Genomic DNA, 17732 nt, shown 5'->3' with positions numbered 1-17732 from the left:
CTGAGACACTTCGTCATACACCTGAGTTTGGACCAGGTCGACCACGTCCCTCACAAGACCATCATCAATCTGGCGTCCTTTCTGCACCAAAATCTCTAAGTTGTGTCTTCAAATCTTTCCCACGAATTTCCGGAGGTGGACTGTCAAACACCCTCTTGTTCTTCGTAAACAAATTCCTACTTCTACGATATGGATGATCTGGTGGTAGAAATCTCCTGTGACAGTCAAACCAACACGTTTTCCTTCCGTGTTTTAGTTGGAAAGCATCAGTGTTATCTTGACAATATGGACATGATAGCCTTCCATGCGTTGTCCATCCAGATAACATACCATATGCTGGAAAATCACTTATTGTCCACATTAGTACTGCCCGCATTTGAAAGTTTTCTTTATACGAAACATCGTATGTTTCAGCACCTTGAGTCCATAGTTGTTGCAACTCATATATTAGTGGCTGAAGAAACACATCAAGTGATCTCTTAGGATGCTCTGGTCCAGGAACGAGAATCGAGAGAAACAAAAACTCTCGTCGCAAGCACAAGTTTGGGGGTAGGTTGTATGGTGTAAGAATGACTGGCCATAGAGAATACTGTCTTCCACTCTTGCCAAACGGGCTGAAACCATCAGTACATAATCCAAGGTAGACATTTCTTCTCTCATACGCAAAGTCGGGATACTTTGATTGGAAATGCTTCCACGCTTTTGCATCTGAAGGATGTCTGATCTCACCATCTGTTGAGTGCTCCGCATGCCATCTCATTGGTTTCGCTGTGCGTTCAGACAGATACAGCCTCTGCAACCTTTCCGTCAAAGGCAAATACCACATCCTTTTATATGGTACTGGAACTCTTCCACTCGTATCTTTATAACGAGGCTTCCCACAAAATTTGCATGAAACCCGCTGTTCATCCGCCCTCCAATAAATCATGCAGTTGTCTCTGCATACATCTATTACCTGATACGATAAACCAAGACCAGCTACGAGTTTCTGAACCTCGTAGTATGAGCCAGGAGCTACATTATCTTCGGGTAGAATACCTTTTACATAATCAGCAATCGCATCCACACAGTCTTCAGCCAAATTATAATCCGTCTTAATGCCCATCAATCTTGTAGCAGATGATAAAGCTGAATGACCATCTCTGCAACCTTCGTACAATGGTTGCTTTCCAGCATCCAACATATCATAAAATCTCCTAGCTTCGGCATTGGGTAAATCTTCCCCTCTAAAATGATCATTTACCATCTGCTCAGTACCTACACCGTAATCTACATCCGTTCTAATTGGATCTTCTAATCTAACCGCTGGCTGAGGTTCGCTAGTACTACCAAGTTCATAATCAGTTTCTCCATGATGATACCAAATTTTGTAACTTCGTGTAAACCCACTCAAATATAGATGAGTCCAAACATCCCATTCTTTAATAACTTTTTTATTTTTACAATTCGAGCAAGGACATCTTAACATACCTGTTTTTGCTTCCGGTTGTCGGTGAACTAACCCCATGAATTCGGTTATACCTTGTTGGTATTCTTCCGTAAGCAATCTCGTGTTCGGATCCAAATGAGGTCGATCGATCCAAGAACGAAAATAATTTGAAGAAGACATGTTTTTTATGAATCAAATTCGTGTGTAAAGAAAGTGAGAGGGAGGATGAAGATATGGAGTGAATGAAGAGGAAGAGGGGTGCTTGTATTTATAGTTGAAATCCTGCCGACGGTCCGAGGAAATTCCGACGGAATTCCGATGCAAACGGCTAGTTCGTCGGAATTTCCTCGGAATTTTTAAAATCCCCCAACGGCTCTCCAACGGCTCTCTAACGTCTATAATATTTCCTCAGAATTCATCGGTTTTTTCCGAGGAATACTAGTTTCCTCGGTATTCCGTCGGAATATTCCGACGAGATGAATTTTCCTCGGAATTCCGTCGGAATATTCCGACGGAATACCGAGGAAGCAAAATTTTGTGTTTCCTCGGAATTGCCTCGGAAATGCCTCGGTATATTCCGAGGAATTCATTTTCCGTCGGAACGTCCGTCAGAATACCGCTGTTTTCTTGTAGTGCAAAGACTATTCCTAAATCTTAGATTATAATCTTTTGTTTTTTGTTTCTTCGATATCACGCGTTATCTTTTCTTCCTAATTTAGTAGTTCATTTTCTTACGTTGCTAGATGAAAAAGGCTGCATAATACATTGCCTCTTTTTATAGATGTGATATATTTCAATAAACTAACTCCAATCATTTTTTTCAAAAAATAAAAAACTAACTCCAATCATGGAAATCCGTTTTGGAAAATATATATAGAAATTAACTTCATTGCGTATTTACAAGACTTCAATAGAACTGGAGCATAACTTATGTGTAACGAGTGAAATACAATATAAATTCAAATTGATAACTCATGGGTCGATCTTGGCAGATTTAGTAGTTTAGGATAGAGTGTTAAAGACTAAATAGGTGTTTTGATTTCGTGGTTACAGCATAAAAATGATGTCATATGTATCCACATACAGACATGTGTTATTATAGTCTTAGCCATCAGAGTAACTATGTGTTTCCGTAAATTACACGTTTTTCTTTGACATCTAATGTGAATATAAATATTTAATTCCAGTTGTCCAAATTAGCAATTATTTTTTTGGTCATTTGTCTGTTTTGTTCTCTTGAAATAATAATATTTGTTTCTTTATGGTGGATGGCCGACCAAAACCAAAAAGGACTTGTCAAGGAATAATAATATAATACGGTCTCAACTGATTCATTCAAATATCCTCGTGACGAATTCATTGGAAGAGTCTAATAGACCAGACAATACAATGCAGTATATGCACGAACGTGTCTCTAACAGGGCCGTCTTTTAGCACGTGCAAGTGGAGCGGTCGAACAGGGTCCAAAATTTTAGAGGGCCCATAATTTTTTTGTTTTAGTAATAGTTATAAATTTAAAAATCAGATAACTATATTTCAGTTTAATTTTTTATTTACTAACCAATAAATATATATTACAAATTTGATTTTGTTTACATAACTAACAAAATGCAATAATTCAGGAAGTAATTAACATTTATATCAATTATATATTTTGGAAAGTACAAAATAGATGCCGGTGTTTGTTTTAATATTCAATGTAAATTTAGAAAGTTAAAATTCTAAATTGATTATGTTTAGGAAACTATGATTAATTAGTGATTATAAATAAGGAGAGAAATATTTTTTTTTCAATAATTTAAAAAAAATATAATAAACACAAACAAAAAAAACTAGTCTAAGCTTCTGTCGAGAAGAAAAATGAAGAGTCTCTAACTACTTGTTTAATCAAATCAAGAGTCTATGGCTTTTTGTCTAACGACTATCCAGGTTCTTTGCTTTATTAGTTTTTATATAGATTATAACTCATAATTATGGATACAAAAAGAAATCAAAAGAAAAAGTATTTGAAAAATTCATAGTCTCAAAGAGGTGTTTTTTGTAAGTTTTTAATCATAAAACCAAAAGATTTTTCTTCTACTTATATATTAGCTTGTGTGTATTTATTATATCTTATAATAATATTTTGTTAAGAAAAAACATAAATTATTTAGGTTATTATAGAGGACTTTGTTTTTTTTTCTGAACAGGGTCTTTATTGAGTTTAAGACGGCCCTGGTCTCTAAATACATGGATATGTCCCGTCCTAAAATTTATGGAGCATGAAACAATTACTAAATAATCAATACGTACATTTAACTTAGTCCATTTAGAAGTTGAATGATTATATTATATTAACCACTAATATTTTTAAAGTTATAGGCGAATGTTTCATTTTGCACTATCTTTATATGTGGGCTTTGTAACAATTCAGCTGACCGTGGTGGTCATCTACTGTTTCATTATCCTTTCATTTGGTTAATTAGGAGAAAAACAGGTCACTGATCCTGTTAGAAATTGAACATGCAATAAAGGCAATGCTAGAGATTCAAGAAAGAAACTATTACGTACTTGTAACCTGGCAATGCTTAATCTAAAGGTAGTCTGGTTCGAGAGAAACGTGAAGATCCTCTCAGATGCTTCAATCCTGGCTTTCCACAACTTGATCTCCACCCTCTGTGCAAAGCCCATTTTATATCTATTAGTTTTTTTTTTTTGTCTAAATGTTAAGATTTATACCATTTTTTAGAGTTTACATGTTGTGAATCACAACTTATTACAAGAAAGAAAAAGAGCAAGAGAGCACTAGAAAGTAAAGAGAGTAGCTTTAATTGAAAAAGGAAAGGAACCAAAAATACAACTCTAGCAAAGAAGGCAATGGAGCAGTGACAGTAGGTCGAGACAAAGACAGGAGCCTATCTCTCATTACACGGTCAACCACTCTGAAGAAAGCCTCTTGAGTCGAAGATGAGCCTTTGAAGATACGAGCATTACGCTCTCGCCAAAAGGAGTAGATGATGACTTGATTGAGGAGCTTCAGAACTGCTACTGCTCGGGGAGTATGAGAGCCCTGGAGTTGCTGGCACAAGTCAACGAGTGCTGGTAGAGACAGGGGAGGAGACGTCATAAACCTGCCACAAAAACGAGTCCAAGTAGAAACCGCAAAAGAACATTCAAAGAAGAGATGGGAAATAGATTCATCAACATTAGAGCAAAGAACACAACCTGGTGGAACATATAGTCCCCAAGAAATCAAACGGTCTCTAGTGGGTAGCCTTCCAAGGAAAACAGTCCAAGAAATAAAAGAACATCGAGGGATTTCCTCTTTGAACCAAACGACGGAGTGCCAATCAACTAAAGGACTAGGAGCTCGAACCTTTCCCAAGTTACCCGGGAAGAGAAAGACGGACCAAAACCACCAGACTGAATCCTCCACAAATAAACATCGCCACCGTTTACTGCAGAGGGAACCGACAACGTAGACAAGATAATCTGAAGTGTTACCGCGAGCTCAGAACGTGCCGGAGGAAGATTCCAATGACCACTGCGTACTGCCTGAACCACAGTAGCGTTGAGAGGTATCCTTAGAGCCCTAGGACCCGACGAACCAAATAGGAGATGTAATGGACCCAGGTCCGTCCAATTGTCGTACCAGAACAAGGCCCTGTTACCATCCCTGACACTGCAGTGTAGGAAGGGTTGAAGATCTTGCTTCAGCCGAAGCATGCTTCTAACAGTGCTTGAGAATCTAGGAGAATCATTGATTAACCAAATACTTCTGTCCCCAAACCCATATCTATCAGTTGTTTGAACCAAACCCATATACTCTCACATCTCACTAAGAGTCCAATCTCTATAAGTCATAATTCAAAGCCCATATTTTACAACAACGCACTTATCCAGTCCCAGCTCTATAACTCATGCATACCAGTAAAAAAATCCCCGTCTTTATCTAGTTACTGCATGCATCTTGCCACATTACCGTCGCCATCATTTCATATGTACCTACACCCGTAGAATCTCCAAAATCAATATATATATATATATATATATATATATATATATATATATATACACACACATCAATACTATACACACATACATACATACATATTGTCTCTATCATATATGTACTTAATAGGTTGGTGCGATCATTTCATATTATATGCTTGATGATTCTACACTGGTAGATTCTTTCTCTCTATATATTTTTCAATGCATTAAAAAAACTGCACCATGAATAAGATAAGAACCAATCTATACCTGAGTCAACTTCCATGTATATAGCTAAAAGCCATAATTGAGGTAGAAGACTTTAGTATCTTGATTGGATAGACTTTAAATTAGGCCTTGACAACAAAAAAAGACTTTAAATTAGGCCAATTTTATCATATATTTATTGATTACAAATATTTATATATCATCGTTAAAAATATATCAAATAACAAATAAAAATAATTATATACATAAAATAATACTTAAAATACTAGTTAAATTTCATTTATTAAATAAATATTCTATAAGTATAATATTATACATTATATCATTATAATTTTACTAGATAAAAATAAAATGCTTAAATTAAAGAATGTTTGTATTATATGATTATATGGTAGACCGGATTATTTTATGATTTTTTTTAAAAGTTGCAGTTTTACGGACTATATTATCAAACATAAAAATATTTATCAAGTACAAAATAAATTAAAAAATATATTAAATCATTTTATAAAATATAACAATATACAAAATATATACGAAAATATGTTCACCTGCGTCACAAACGGTTGATTTCTTCTTAACTCTATTAACAAATATTGTTTTGTTCTCTCATAAAGACATAAACACAATCGAAATTTTATGTCCAAGTAAATTAAATTTTCTTATTTTATATTGGTGCTATTGGTTGTGAACGTATATAGTCATTCTAGTGCAACTTTTTACTCCAAAAACTAATTTAGTCTGTGGTTCACTAATAACAGACCAATCAAGTCAAAAAAATATTTTCCCCTTTTTACTCTACTTACTATTATTCATAGAAATATATATATATAGAAGTATATTGTCATGATGGTGCCAATAACAACAATAGAAATAAATGTTGATTACGGTTCAAGTGAAAGCCATCCAAATCCAATTACACTGTTACAGAGAATCTATGGAACCAGACTGAAAGTGACTGGGACCCACCTTGATCGAGTCGCTGAGATCCAATCGCACCTTGATCGAGTCACTGAGATCCAATCGTTACCCTTATACAAATTATTTTATACTGATTGTCTCAAGTCAACTCCTATAACTAAAGACTCTTGATCGGAAATCTAAGACTTTCCAGTTGATTTCTTTAGCTTATCTACAAAAAATTTAATTATTTTTTACAATTTTAATCTTATATTATTGTGACAATCTTTTTAGTCTCTTGGTTTCAATGAACTGAATCTTTCTTTTTTTGTCAGCAACATATGAGCTGAAGCCCTTTATCAAAAAAAAAAAACATATGAGCTGAATCTTTAAAATATACATAGTATGATCAATTGTACAATCATTCATTTAATATTTTTTACAATTGTAATACCATAACAAATCAATATTAAAATATTTTTTATTTATTATGCAAAATTTCCTGTGATTTTGTTGGATTGGATCAATAACAAAACTGAGAGAAAAACACAAAATAAATCGACTCTAATGCACTTTGAGGACCCAACAAAACTAAACTCCAGCCAGTCACAACCTTTAATTAAACTCTCCTCTTTTTAGTTAAGAGATACTCTCACACCTTTTTCTTGTTTTTTCTACACTTATTTACTCTCTTTTGTTCCTGAGATTCGGAGGTTTTTTGGGTTCACACACTTAAATTATTCACTAATTAAGTCCACCAGTCTCTATATATAGTTTCTCGTGTTCTCATAGTCAAAACCATTAACAAAGAGATTACTAAGAAGAGAGACGACCATGGCAGCTTCAGCATCTGAACGTCCTCAATTCATTTCGAATAACGGTGGCAACAGCAGCTTCTCCGACGCTCCACTCATCGACAACTCTGACCCTAATCAGATTATTGTTCCCGAGGTTTGGTTCTTGAAAAACATGGTTTAGATTCTGTTCATAATCACAACTCAATCACCAAGTTTTAGATTCTGTTCTTGAAAAACACGGTTTTTGTTTTTCACATCTTTTGCAAAACTCACACGTGTTCGCTTTATACTCTTTCCGTTTCAAAATAATACATGTTTTAAAATTTTCATACTTTTTAGTAAAACATATTAAAATTAGTTATAAATACATAATTTTGTAATTCTACATTTCTTATATTTTTAAACCAATAAAACTTTAAAAAATGCAATTAATATTTTTGAACTTCACAATTTCATTATTAGTTAACAAAAATGTATTGAAAATATAAAAAATATATGTTTATGAAACAAATTTTTTATCTAGAATATACATTTTTTTTTAAAATGGAGAGAGTATGTTTTAATATTTTACTATTTAAACGAACTAAATCAATTCCAGTCACAGTTTCCGAGTCAAGTAGCTGTTAGAGTCAACAACGTATCGAGACTTAAACACACAATGAGAGGATCTTATTGTTGTATTAATCAATAACTTTCTTTCAAATATATTTGCAGAAGAAGAGTTGGAAGAATTTCTTTGCTTACTTAGGCCCTGGCTTTCTTGTTTCAATCGCATATATTGATCCTGGAAACTGTAAGATCCTATCATAGAGCCAATTCATTTTGCTATATCAGTTTCATTATAATTATAGATGATCACTGTTTCTTTTTTTTTTTTTTTTTGCAGTTGAGACTGATCTGCAATCAGGAGCACAATACAAGTATGAGGTACGTATATATTGTGCAGGTTTTGATATTTCGGGGAGCTATAAGTAATTTAGTAAAGATTGTAATTAAAAATAATTAATTTAAACAATTTAGGGGATCTATATTTTTGTAAATTGTCTCTTAAAATTTAGAAGTCATAAGCCAATGTTTCACTTCCCTATGTTCGCTTGCTCACCTTATAGTTCCAATTTTTTTGTTTTTAATCTTTAAACAACAGTTACTTTGGATCATATTGGTGGCTTCTTGTGCTGCTTTGGTGATTCAATCTCTGGCTGCAAATCTTGGTGTTGTCACAGGTTAACACTCTTTCAAATCACTCTTTGCTTTTAAGTTTTATACATTAAGTTTGCTAAATTTTTCTTATATGGTCACAGGAAAACACTTAGCTGAGCATTGTAGAGCCGAATACTCCAAAGTTCCGAACTTTTTGTTATGGGTTGTTGCTGAAATTGCAGTAGTCGCTTGTGACATCCCTGAAGGCACCAACTTTCTTTACTCTTCACTTCATTTCTCTAATCAAATATCTCAGTTAGTGCTAATTGCCATCACTTGTTTCATTTTATAGTAATCGGTACAGCTTTTGCTCTGAACATGCTCTTTCACATACCGGTTTGGATTGGTGTTCTTCTGACCGGCTTAAGTACACTGATGCTTCTAGCACTTCAACAATATGGGGTATGCCTTTTGACTATCATTTTTTATTTCAAGGTGCTATGTGTATGGTCAACTCTGATGATGTTTGTCTACAGGTGAGAAAGTTGGAGTTCTTGATTGCATTTCTTGTGTTCACCATTGCTATATGCTTCTTCGTTGAGCTCCACTACTCAAAGCCAGACCCAAGAGAAGTCCTGCATGGTCTCTTTGTTCCCCAACTCAAAGGAAACGGTGCAACGGGTCTTGCAATCTCTTTGCTTGGGGCCATGGTTATGCCGTAAGCTCACTCTCTCTCTATTCACCCATCTTCATAAGAAAATTTTCTTTATACGACCGTATCTTTCACCACAGGCACAATCTCTTCCTTCACTCTGCCTTAGTTCTCTCAAGAAAGATCCCACGTTCAGCTACGGGTATCAAGGAGGCTTGTAGATTCTATTTGATAGAAAGCGGATTGGCTCTAACGGTGGCCTTTCTCATTAACGTCTCTGTAATATCAGTAAGTGGTGCTGTTTGTAATGCCCCGGACTTAAGCCCTGAAGACCGAGCTAAATGCGAGGATTTGGACTTGAACAAGGCTTCGTTTCTGCTACGGGTAAGTTGCTTGCTCGCCACGTCTTTTGTTTCTTTAAAAACATTAATGTTTAATTATTTTGCTTCATCTGTTTTGAAACAGAACGTTGTTGGTAAATGGAGCTCAAAGCTATTCGCCATAGCACTTCTTGCTTCAGGGCAGAGCTCAACGATAACAGGAACTTACGCTGGACAATACGTAATGCAAGGGTTTCTTGACCTAAGACTCGAGCCATGGCTCAGAAACTTCTTAACAAGATGCTTAGCTATTATCCCTAGTCTAATCGTTGCTATCATTGGTGGTTCAGCTGGAGCCGGCAAGTTAATCATCATTGCCTCGGTAAAACAATCATATCTCATCTCTAATCATATACTATATGACTTACTACACCATATCAAATTGACTGAACAAACTTTAAACAGATGATCTTATCCTTTGAGCTACCGTTTGCGTTAGTTCCTCTTCTCAAATTCACTAGCTGCAAAATGAAGATGGGTTCATACGTAAACCCAATAGCGGTATGTAACTATCAAACTCATTTTCACTAAACCTTCATCTCTCTTGACTTTACTTGTTCTAACAGGTTTCAGCTTTGACTTGGGTCATTGGTGGTTTAATCATGGGAATAAACATATACTATCTAGTAAGCAGTTTCATTAAACTACTTGTCCATAGTCACATGAAGCTTGGCCTTGTTGTCTTCTGTGGAATTCTTGGGTTCTCAGGCATTGCTATCTACTTAGCCTCCATAGCTTATCTTGTCTTCCGGAGAAACAGGAAAGCTATTCCTCTTCTTGCATCAACAAACTCACAAACTGTGGAGACACTTCCAAGACAAGACATTGTCGATATGCAGTTGCATGGCAAACTTTCTACGTCCGATGTTGATTGAGTTGTATTTCAATCATTATAAAACTTTTGATTCCAATAAAACTGGTCCTGAACCAACTCCACAGGGACCTTTTGCTTGTGCTATAATGAAAGGATTTGTACACCTTCTTATAATTGGTTTGTCTTTTTGTTTTTTTCTTAATCATGTTCTCTTGCGTTTATGTAAGGATAACGTTACAGTGACATTGGATAATAAGATTACTGCTTCCACTATTATGTCATACATATATGAGTAACATATTCTCAATTACAAAAAGAAAGCAATCAGCTCTATATATGATGAATCAAGATTAAACAAATAACTTGGTCAAATCAGACGTATCACCTTAGATAAATATTTTATGTAGGTATGATCAGAATCTATGGTTGGTAATGGTATCATATTCAAGGATTCGACTATGACGTTGTTTTGGTTCGAATCTTGAGGAAGATGCAGATGACCTTTCTCTTGCAAGCTCTTTAATAGTGAACTTGTAAGGCTTTGCCCTCGCATTCTTCTCGTCCGAACACCTAGGCTAAACGAATTAAAAACTCAAAACATAACTAAATGTGGATACGATTTCTTGTGTATCACTCTAAAGGTAGCGTATTAATCACTGAACAAGCCAAATTACAAGTCATGATACTAGAGACCAAACTTTGGAGTAGGCGAAGAATTTTTAAAAATATTATACGGGATAAATAGTCAAAAGCTATGTTACATGGAAACGAAAGCGGGTACGCGGAAGCGGGTACGTGGAAGCGGAAGCGTAAAGAAGCGCAAAAGCGAATTTTTAAAAAATATTAGGAAGCGGGTACGTGTTAGAAGCGTATATCTATATATATATATAATTTTTTTTAAAAAATAGGACTAAAATTTTTATGATTTATATCTGAAATAAAGTATTTATTCATTTATAATAATTTTGAAATGATTTTATATTAAAACTGTAAAAATACACATAAATTAAGTTCACAACAAAATATTATATTAATTATTTTTAATACTTCATAAATAATTGACACAATATATTTCAATGTGTGCTATATCTTTAATAAAAAATCTCAATGTACAAAGATAATTTATAGTATTATTTTTAATATTTGTATATTTATAACTCAATATTCATTACTATTAATTTTTTATTTTATAAGGATTAAAACTATGGTTTTATATTTTATTGGTATACATTGTATTTTTCTTAAAAACGGAAGCGTGATTCCAAAACGGAATCGTGATTCCAAAACGGAATCGTGATTCCAAAACGGAATCGTAAGCTTCCAACAGGTTTTTAAAGAGAATATTTTAGAAACGTTTTGGAAGCGAGATTCCGCAAGCTTCCACAAGGTTCCGATTTCGATTCTAGTTCCGAAGCGGGAAGCGGACGTCCGATGAAGCTTCCATGCAACGTAAAAGTCACAATACCAAATACCACTCATGTCCCTTTTATATCCCAACTGATATTTATAAATTTCATTTCTGAAAAAGATGTAACGGCCTCAGGCGTTGGGTGTCGTAGACCATAACATGTCCTAGAGCCACGTTACGGACGTCCACATAGACCTGAGTCAAGTTTGTAAGAAAAGATGATTAATATGAGAGTAAAAGGCAATTAGGAACAGAGTAAACAAAGAGATAAGTGATGAACAGTAAATTAAGTTGAGAATAAGAGAGTACGAGTAACAAGAGATTATAGAGATTGACAGTAATCAAGAGAGAAGAGAATGGTGAAGAAGAAAGGGGAACTCCCCTCTTTCAGCTTAGATTATAATTGATTACAATGAGGACTCTTTATAGCCAACACACACACTAGACAAATGAGAGGAAGAAGACAAAGAGAGAGAGAGATCTGGATTCAAAATGAATGGTTGGGATGGGAGGATATGAATTAATTTGAATTGGATGGCTGAGATGCAGGGGAGCTTCCAATGTGATAGTGACAGCTCCTAACAGCCATCTCTCTTCTCTCCAACATGTTATTTTAATCCCCACTTGTCCAGCCTCTCTCTCTAAAGGTCAGGACCTAATTTGAATTCAAATTTGCCTCTCAAGTTGAAATTGCACGAATTTCACTCTTAGACACTCAAGTCTGGCACTCAAGTCTCAAGTCTGGCACTCAAGTCTCAAGTCTTGCAGCTTACGTCTCAAGTCTGGCAGCTTACTTCTCAAGTCTGGTGATCCTTATAAAACCTTATAAGTGTTTTCAAGTTTGGCAGAATAATTCAGCTTCATGTTAACAAAGTTAGCATAGGTCTTGGGCCTCTTGGCTGAGCCAGTGAGGTACTTGAGGATATGGACTAAACTAGCGTTGACCGCTGACTGGAGCGGTGTTCCAAGAACTAGAACCGGATTTAGCACCACCTAGTCTACACCTTTCACTTCTTGCGTCTCCCATTCCGCCACCATGTTACCATAGTAATACCAGTTCTACAAGGCCAAAAAGGTTATGGTTTAGAAACTGAGGTTTTAGGGCTAAATAGGTAAACTTATTACACACGTTAGATTTTGGTCACTTGTAAACATAGAGCTAGTAGGTCATATGGTTTAGTCGGTGGGTTTGAAGAATCATTAGATAAAAATATACCTTGGTGTGTTTGCAGAAATCAAGATCACTCCAACAACTTTAGTCGACTATGGCTTGAGGGTCACGGTTAGGGTTCATGTAAACGGCGCCGATAGATGACGTAAAGACCACACGTTTATATGAATTGAACAAGATGAGTGGCAGTGTCTCATTCAAACCGTGTCCGATCCAAGACTATTGAATGTAATTAATATACATAGACGATTTCCAGAGTCGTTTCTCTATCAAAACGTAGCTCACAAGTCATAACCATTAGATTGTTATTACTAACACCGATCATGCTTTCTAAAATACAAATGTCAGAAACTCTCTTGACACAACACAAACCAGGTGATGCCATATCTCTCAAACTAGTTCAAAAAACAATCTCGTGTGTAACAAAGAAAAAAAAAATACAGAGAGTCTAGAATCAGAAAGAATCTATCTAAAAATGGTTTTTGCTCACAATGCCCTAAGTATAAACTCCAGTTTCAAGACTCTCTATCTTCATCAGCGTCTTTCTCAGTCTCACGCAACCTTGTGCTTCTCACTTTATCATCATCAACCTCTTCTGCTTCGTCCTCCGTATTCTCTGTTTCTCTCCACTTGGGCTCTTTTGACTCCGAGCCTTCTCTTTCACTCTCAGTCTCTGACCTTGGATCTTCCTTCTCTTCTCTATCAGCCACTTTCAAGCTCTCACCACTTTTGTTTCCGGACTGTTCTTGCTTCTCACTATTATAATATTCATCCTCGCTTTGACTGTCCACATCTTCCTGCTCTTCTCTTCTGTCACTTTCACCATTCAACGATTTGAGATTCTTTCCTTCTCTTGCTTTGCCAGAATCCTTCTTCACAAATGGTCTACTGGAGGATCTATCACCATAAACATACACGCCACATCATTCAGAAGAAAGGAGTCAAAATAACTAGAATTCTAGCAACTAGGCCACACACCTTATAGCTGAGGGACTAGTGTTTCCGCTTTTCTTGACTAGATCACTTTCCATATCCTGCTGATCAATAAGGGAATCAATCATTACACTTTCTTTCGAAAAAAAGAAATAGAAACTCAGTAGTACCTCACTGGCAGAAGAAGTGAGATCCTCAAGTAACTCCCAGCGTTCTTTAATGAGATTAAGCTGTTCTGTTACTCCATCAGTATATAATACCTGAGGGGGAACAAACATTCCATATAATATCAACTAAGCAACACGGATGATTCTGATATGAGGAACAAAGATAGTTGGTTTCTCACCAGATGCTTCTTCTTGATACTACAATAAGACATTATGACGCCTTTATAAAAACTGCAACAGTGAAAAAGCAATGATTAACGTACACTTAAGGAACAAGAATCTTCCACTTTCATATAACACTTACGTCTTGTCGAGGGGCCACCAGATATTAACTCTCTGACCGACCAAACCCACCCCAAATTCATCCGTATAAGACTTCTGAAAAGAAGATAATACATTCATCAATCATATGTTAAAATCAAAAAGCTAATAATGGGGACAGAAGGCGACATAGCAACTTGAGAAACCTTCTTCTTCTTCTTAGTATCTGAGCGAGCTGATGATCTTTTTCCGCTGGAGCTCACACCCTTAGGTTTAAATACTGGCTTCTTCTTCTTCTTGCTTGAACTTTTAATCTTTCTCTCATCTTCTTCTGATGAAGAAAGAGAATCTGAATCATTATCACTCTCACCAATACTAACTCGGCTTCGTTTAACTGAACCAGTCAGGGCCGGAGGTGTTTTCCTGGCAGCCACCTTTCCAAGTGATGATGGTGATGCTCTAATAAGCTTTTTGTTTGAACATGTCTTCAATGCATCTATTTTCCCTGAAAGCCAATCAATATCATAACCTTCCTCAGGATTCATCAATGAATTGGGTTTCCTTCCTCTCTTCCCTCTAATCCTTAAATCTGTTTCTGCATCTTTACCTTCACACTGCACTTCTTGCTTCAGAATGTTTCCCTTTCTTACTTTGTCACTCCCACTGGTTCGGATTGTTCCTTCCCTCGCAGGTCTCTTGGAGCCCAGTTTGTCCTAGATCACAAGCTAATTCGTTAAATGACACTGTTATAAGACGCTGAAACTGTACAATGAACACACCTCATTATCTTTGGTGTTAACTGGATTGTGGACTTCAGGAGTTGCAAAAACAGTCTGGCATATGGAGGAAACTACTGGAGAATACAAATCAAAGCTGGTCCCTGTAGACTTCAAAGCTTTGATGATGTATGGTTGAAGTGTACGGGCGCATCTACTAAGAACCTTCTCCGAAAGACTCCAAGACATTGGTGAAACATTCTAAAACATATCCCAAGTTAGTTGACGCTGAGAGAGCTAGCTTGAAACATGAAAAAACCTTTACCTTGTTTTCCTTCTTGACACTAGTTAATAGAGTATCAAGCAGATCTGTGGATACTTCATCGGTTTCATCTATAACTGTAATCATTATCATCTCCATCGAAGAAGGCACCACCGAAGGATGATCAGATCTAATAAACAAAAAAGGCAATTCAGTAAAGAGTTTCTCAGATAATGTGAGAGTTAGGATTAATCTTTACCTTAAGACTTTCAAGAAGATGCGAAACATTTGTAGAACGAGGTCATCGCACTCCAAGTCCAACATGACCAAGCAAGAGTTGAGCCTTGATACAATATCAAGAACAAACTCAGCTTTCCCATAGCTGCGAGAGGAGGATGCATCAGCTAACTTCTCAAAAGCTTCAACCGTCAAGCGAAAGATCTCCTGTACAAAGAAGCAGAGTTTCAACAGAGCATTACAGAGAGAGAGATGAAGAGAGTGTTGTTGTTTACCTTCATTTGATCATCACCGTAAGGAGCTCGAGGAGCAGTTATCCTCACGATCTCGGTTAAGCATGACGCAAGCGAGACCCTAACCTCGGAGTCAGGATGTGTCAAGAGTCCACTTGACACCAAAGCATTCTTGGATGGGATCAGAGCGTGTTGCATTGACAAGGGCTGGCCTTGCCCCACATCTCTAAGCAGACACTCAGTTTCCTAACGCAGGAAACAACTTGAAATCAGAGTTTCAATGGGAAAAAGGTTTCACCTTTAACCCAAAAAAGGACCAAGCTTTGACCAAACAGTGAGGTGAAATCAACATCCAAGGTTCCCTTATCAGCAAGGAAGAGAAACCCTAATCTTAATTTGTAGAACCCAACATAACAAAGGAAGAAAGACACGATTTTGATTGGAAGGAATCGAAGAGAAGGAGACGTACGTTGAGAAGAGCAAGAAGCTCGTCAGCTGAAGGAGGAGGTTTGAGAAGTCTGTTTCCAGCGTCGATGAGTGATCTTGCAAGATCGGTTAATCCAACAATGGAAGAAGCCATTAGTTCTTCTTCTTCTGTTAGAGAAGAAGAACAAACCCTGGATAAACCCTAGAGACGCAACGCTTCAGAGAGGTTTCGAATGGTGGTGGTGTTCTTGACTTGTGAGGTTAAGCGGTGTGTGCTAAACATGCAAAACAAACTTTGTATATATACCACTACTAACTCAAAATTCATTTTAATTTGTGAAAATTTTGGTTTCTTTCGTTTTCAATCAACATCTGAGATTCTGTTTGAATCATCCATTTGTTTCCATAATTGTTTCTTTTACCTTTTACATCTAATGTATTAAGTAGGGCTGGGCAAATAAACCGAACCCGAAAATCTGAACCGAACCCGATCCGATAAAAATGAATCCGAACCGATCCGAACCCGACATAAATACCGAATGGATCTTGTTTTTTGGTATTTTGGGTTATGGGTATTATCCGAACCGAACCCGGACCTAAATGGATATCCGATAGAACCCGAAACATTTAAAATCACAAAAAAGAACTTCTACCAAATATGATCTTAATTTTTAATATGTATCCAAAATACTTTAAGATATTATTGAACTTCTAAAATAATTATCTGTTACATGAAGGTTGATGGTGGAATGTGGCGGTTGATGCCTGAAGTTTTTAGATTTTGGTTTTGTTTTTATTGAATAATGTTTCTCATTTCATGAGAACTTATTTTTTGTTTTATGATTTCATTTATATGGTTTTCTTTCTATCACTAACTATGTTTATCTTTCGCTTGATTTTGAATAATCATGTTTGATGTTTTTTCTTATTTTTGAATCGATTTTACTTATGTTTTGGCTATTAAAATATGTACAAATCATGTATTTTAAATCCGAAGAACCGATTTCATTTATGTTTTAGTTACAAAATAGGTACAAATCAGGTATTTTTAAACCGAAGAACCGATTGGGACCCGAACCCAAAAGTACAATGGGTTATACCGGTTCTTTGAAGATTTACTAACCCCGACCCGAACCCGATAGAATCCGAACCGGTCCCGAACCGAACTTTTATATAACCCGAATGGGGTTGATTTTGATAAACTCGAAAAACCGAAACCCGAATGGATAAAACCGAAACCCGATTGGGACCCCGAATGCCCATGCCTAGTATTAAGATAAAATCGACTGTTTTCGAAATATAAAATAAAAATATAACGGTCTAATTAAAATAGACTTTACTAATTGTTATTATACAATACTTTTTAATCTAACCAATCATTTTACATATATGTGATTTACGAAAATTACACTATCGTTAATCTTTCAAATTATTTATCTATTAAAAATATTTTTGTAAAATACAAAACTTAGCCAAATTTGTATAGCATATTATTTTTTTGGGGGTCAAAATATGGCATATTAATTATACTATACTTATGCGGCTAAGGTATATACCTGGTAAATACTATTTGTAAAAGAGATTTTCTATAAACAAAACTTTAAAC

The 17732-nt window shown here is 35.9% G+C and overlaps 2 protein-coding genes and 1 pseudogene across 4 annotated transcripts; 1 reads left to right on the top strand and 2 right to left on the bottom strand.

Moving 5' to 3' along the window:
* Positions 1 to 1922: 1922 nt before the first annotated feature.
* Positions 1923 to 6819, bottom strand: LOC117126742 (annotated as a pseudogene).
* Positions 6820 to 7080: 261 nt separating this feature from the next.
* LOC103830460 (metal transporter Nramp1) lies at positions 7081 to 10595 on the top strand. Its single transcript, XM_009106243.3, has 11 exons — positions 7081 to 7480; positions 8041 to 8119; positions 8213 to 8253; positions 8471 to 8549; positions 8628 to 8732; positions 8819 to 8928; positions 9003 to 9184; positions 9259 to 9502; positions 9584 to 9820; positions 9904 to 9999; positions 10065 to 10595. The coding sequence occupies exons 1-11, from the start codon at positions 7364 to 7366 to the stop codon at positions 10371 to 10373; spliced, it is 1599 nt and encodes a 532-aa protein (XP_009104491.1). The 5' UTR covers positions 7081 to 7363; the 3' UTR covers positions 10374 to 10595.
* Positions 10596 to 13247: 2652 nt separating this feature from the next.
* LOC103830458 lies at positions 13248 to 16564 on the bottom strand. 3 transcript variants are annotated; one of them, XM_009106242.3, is made up of 12 exons: positions 16170 to 16564; positions 15743 to 15946; positions 15490 to 15674; positions 15294 to 15420; positions 15032 to 15229; positions 14860 to 14965; positions 14459 to 14757; positions 14296 to 14369; positions 14171 to 14222; positions 13995 to 14084; positions 13870 to 13928; positions 13248 to 13788 (listed from the first exon to the last, which is right to left on the bottom strand). In XM_009106242.3, the coding sequence occupies exons 1-12, from the start codon at positions 16278 to 16280 to the stop codon at positions 13407 to 13409; spliced, it is 1887 nt and encodes a 628-aa protein (XP_009104490.1). In that variant the 5' UTR covers positions 16281 to 16564; the 3' UTR covers positions 13248 to 13406. The 3 variants fall into 3 exon arrangements, with proteins under 3 accessions (XP_009104490.1, XP_009104488.1, XP_009104489.1); XM_009106240.3 differs by having other exon boundaries at positions 14459 to 14965; XM_009106241.3 differs by having other exon boundaries at positions 13870 to 13925; positions 14459 to 14965.
* Between the last annotated feature and the right edge of the window lie 1168 nt (positions 16565 to 17732).

The sequence above is a fragment of the Brassica rapa genome, chromosome A07 (assembly GCF_000309985.2).
Source record: "Brassica rapa cultivar Chiifu-401-42 chromosome A07, CAAS_Brap_v3.01, whole genome shotgun sequence".
Lineage (NCBI taxonomy): Eukaryota > Viridiplantae > Streptophyta > Magnoliopsida > Brassicales > Brassicaceae > Brassica > Brassica rapa.
Note: the sequence above shows the minus strand (reverse complement) of the source record. Positions and strands in the feature narration are given on the sequence as shown.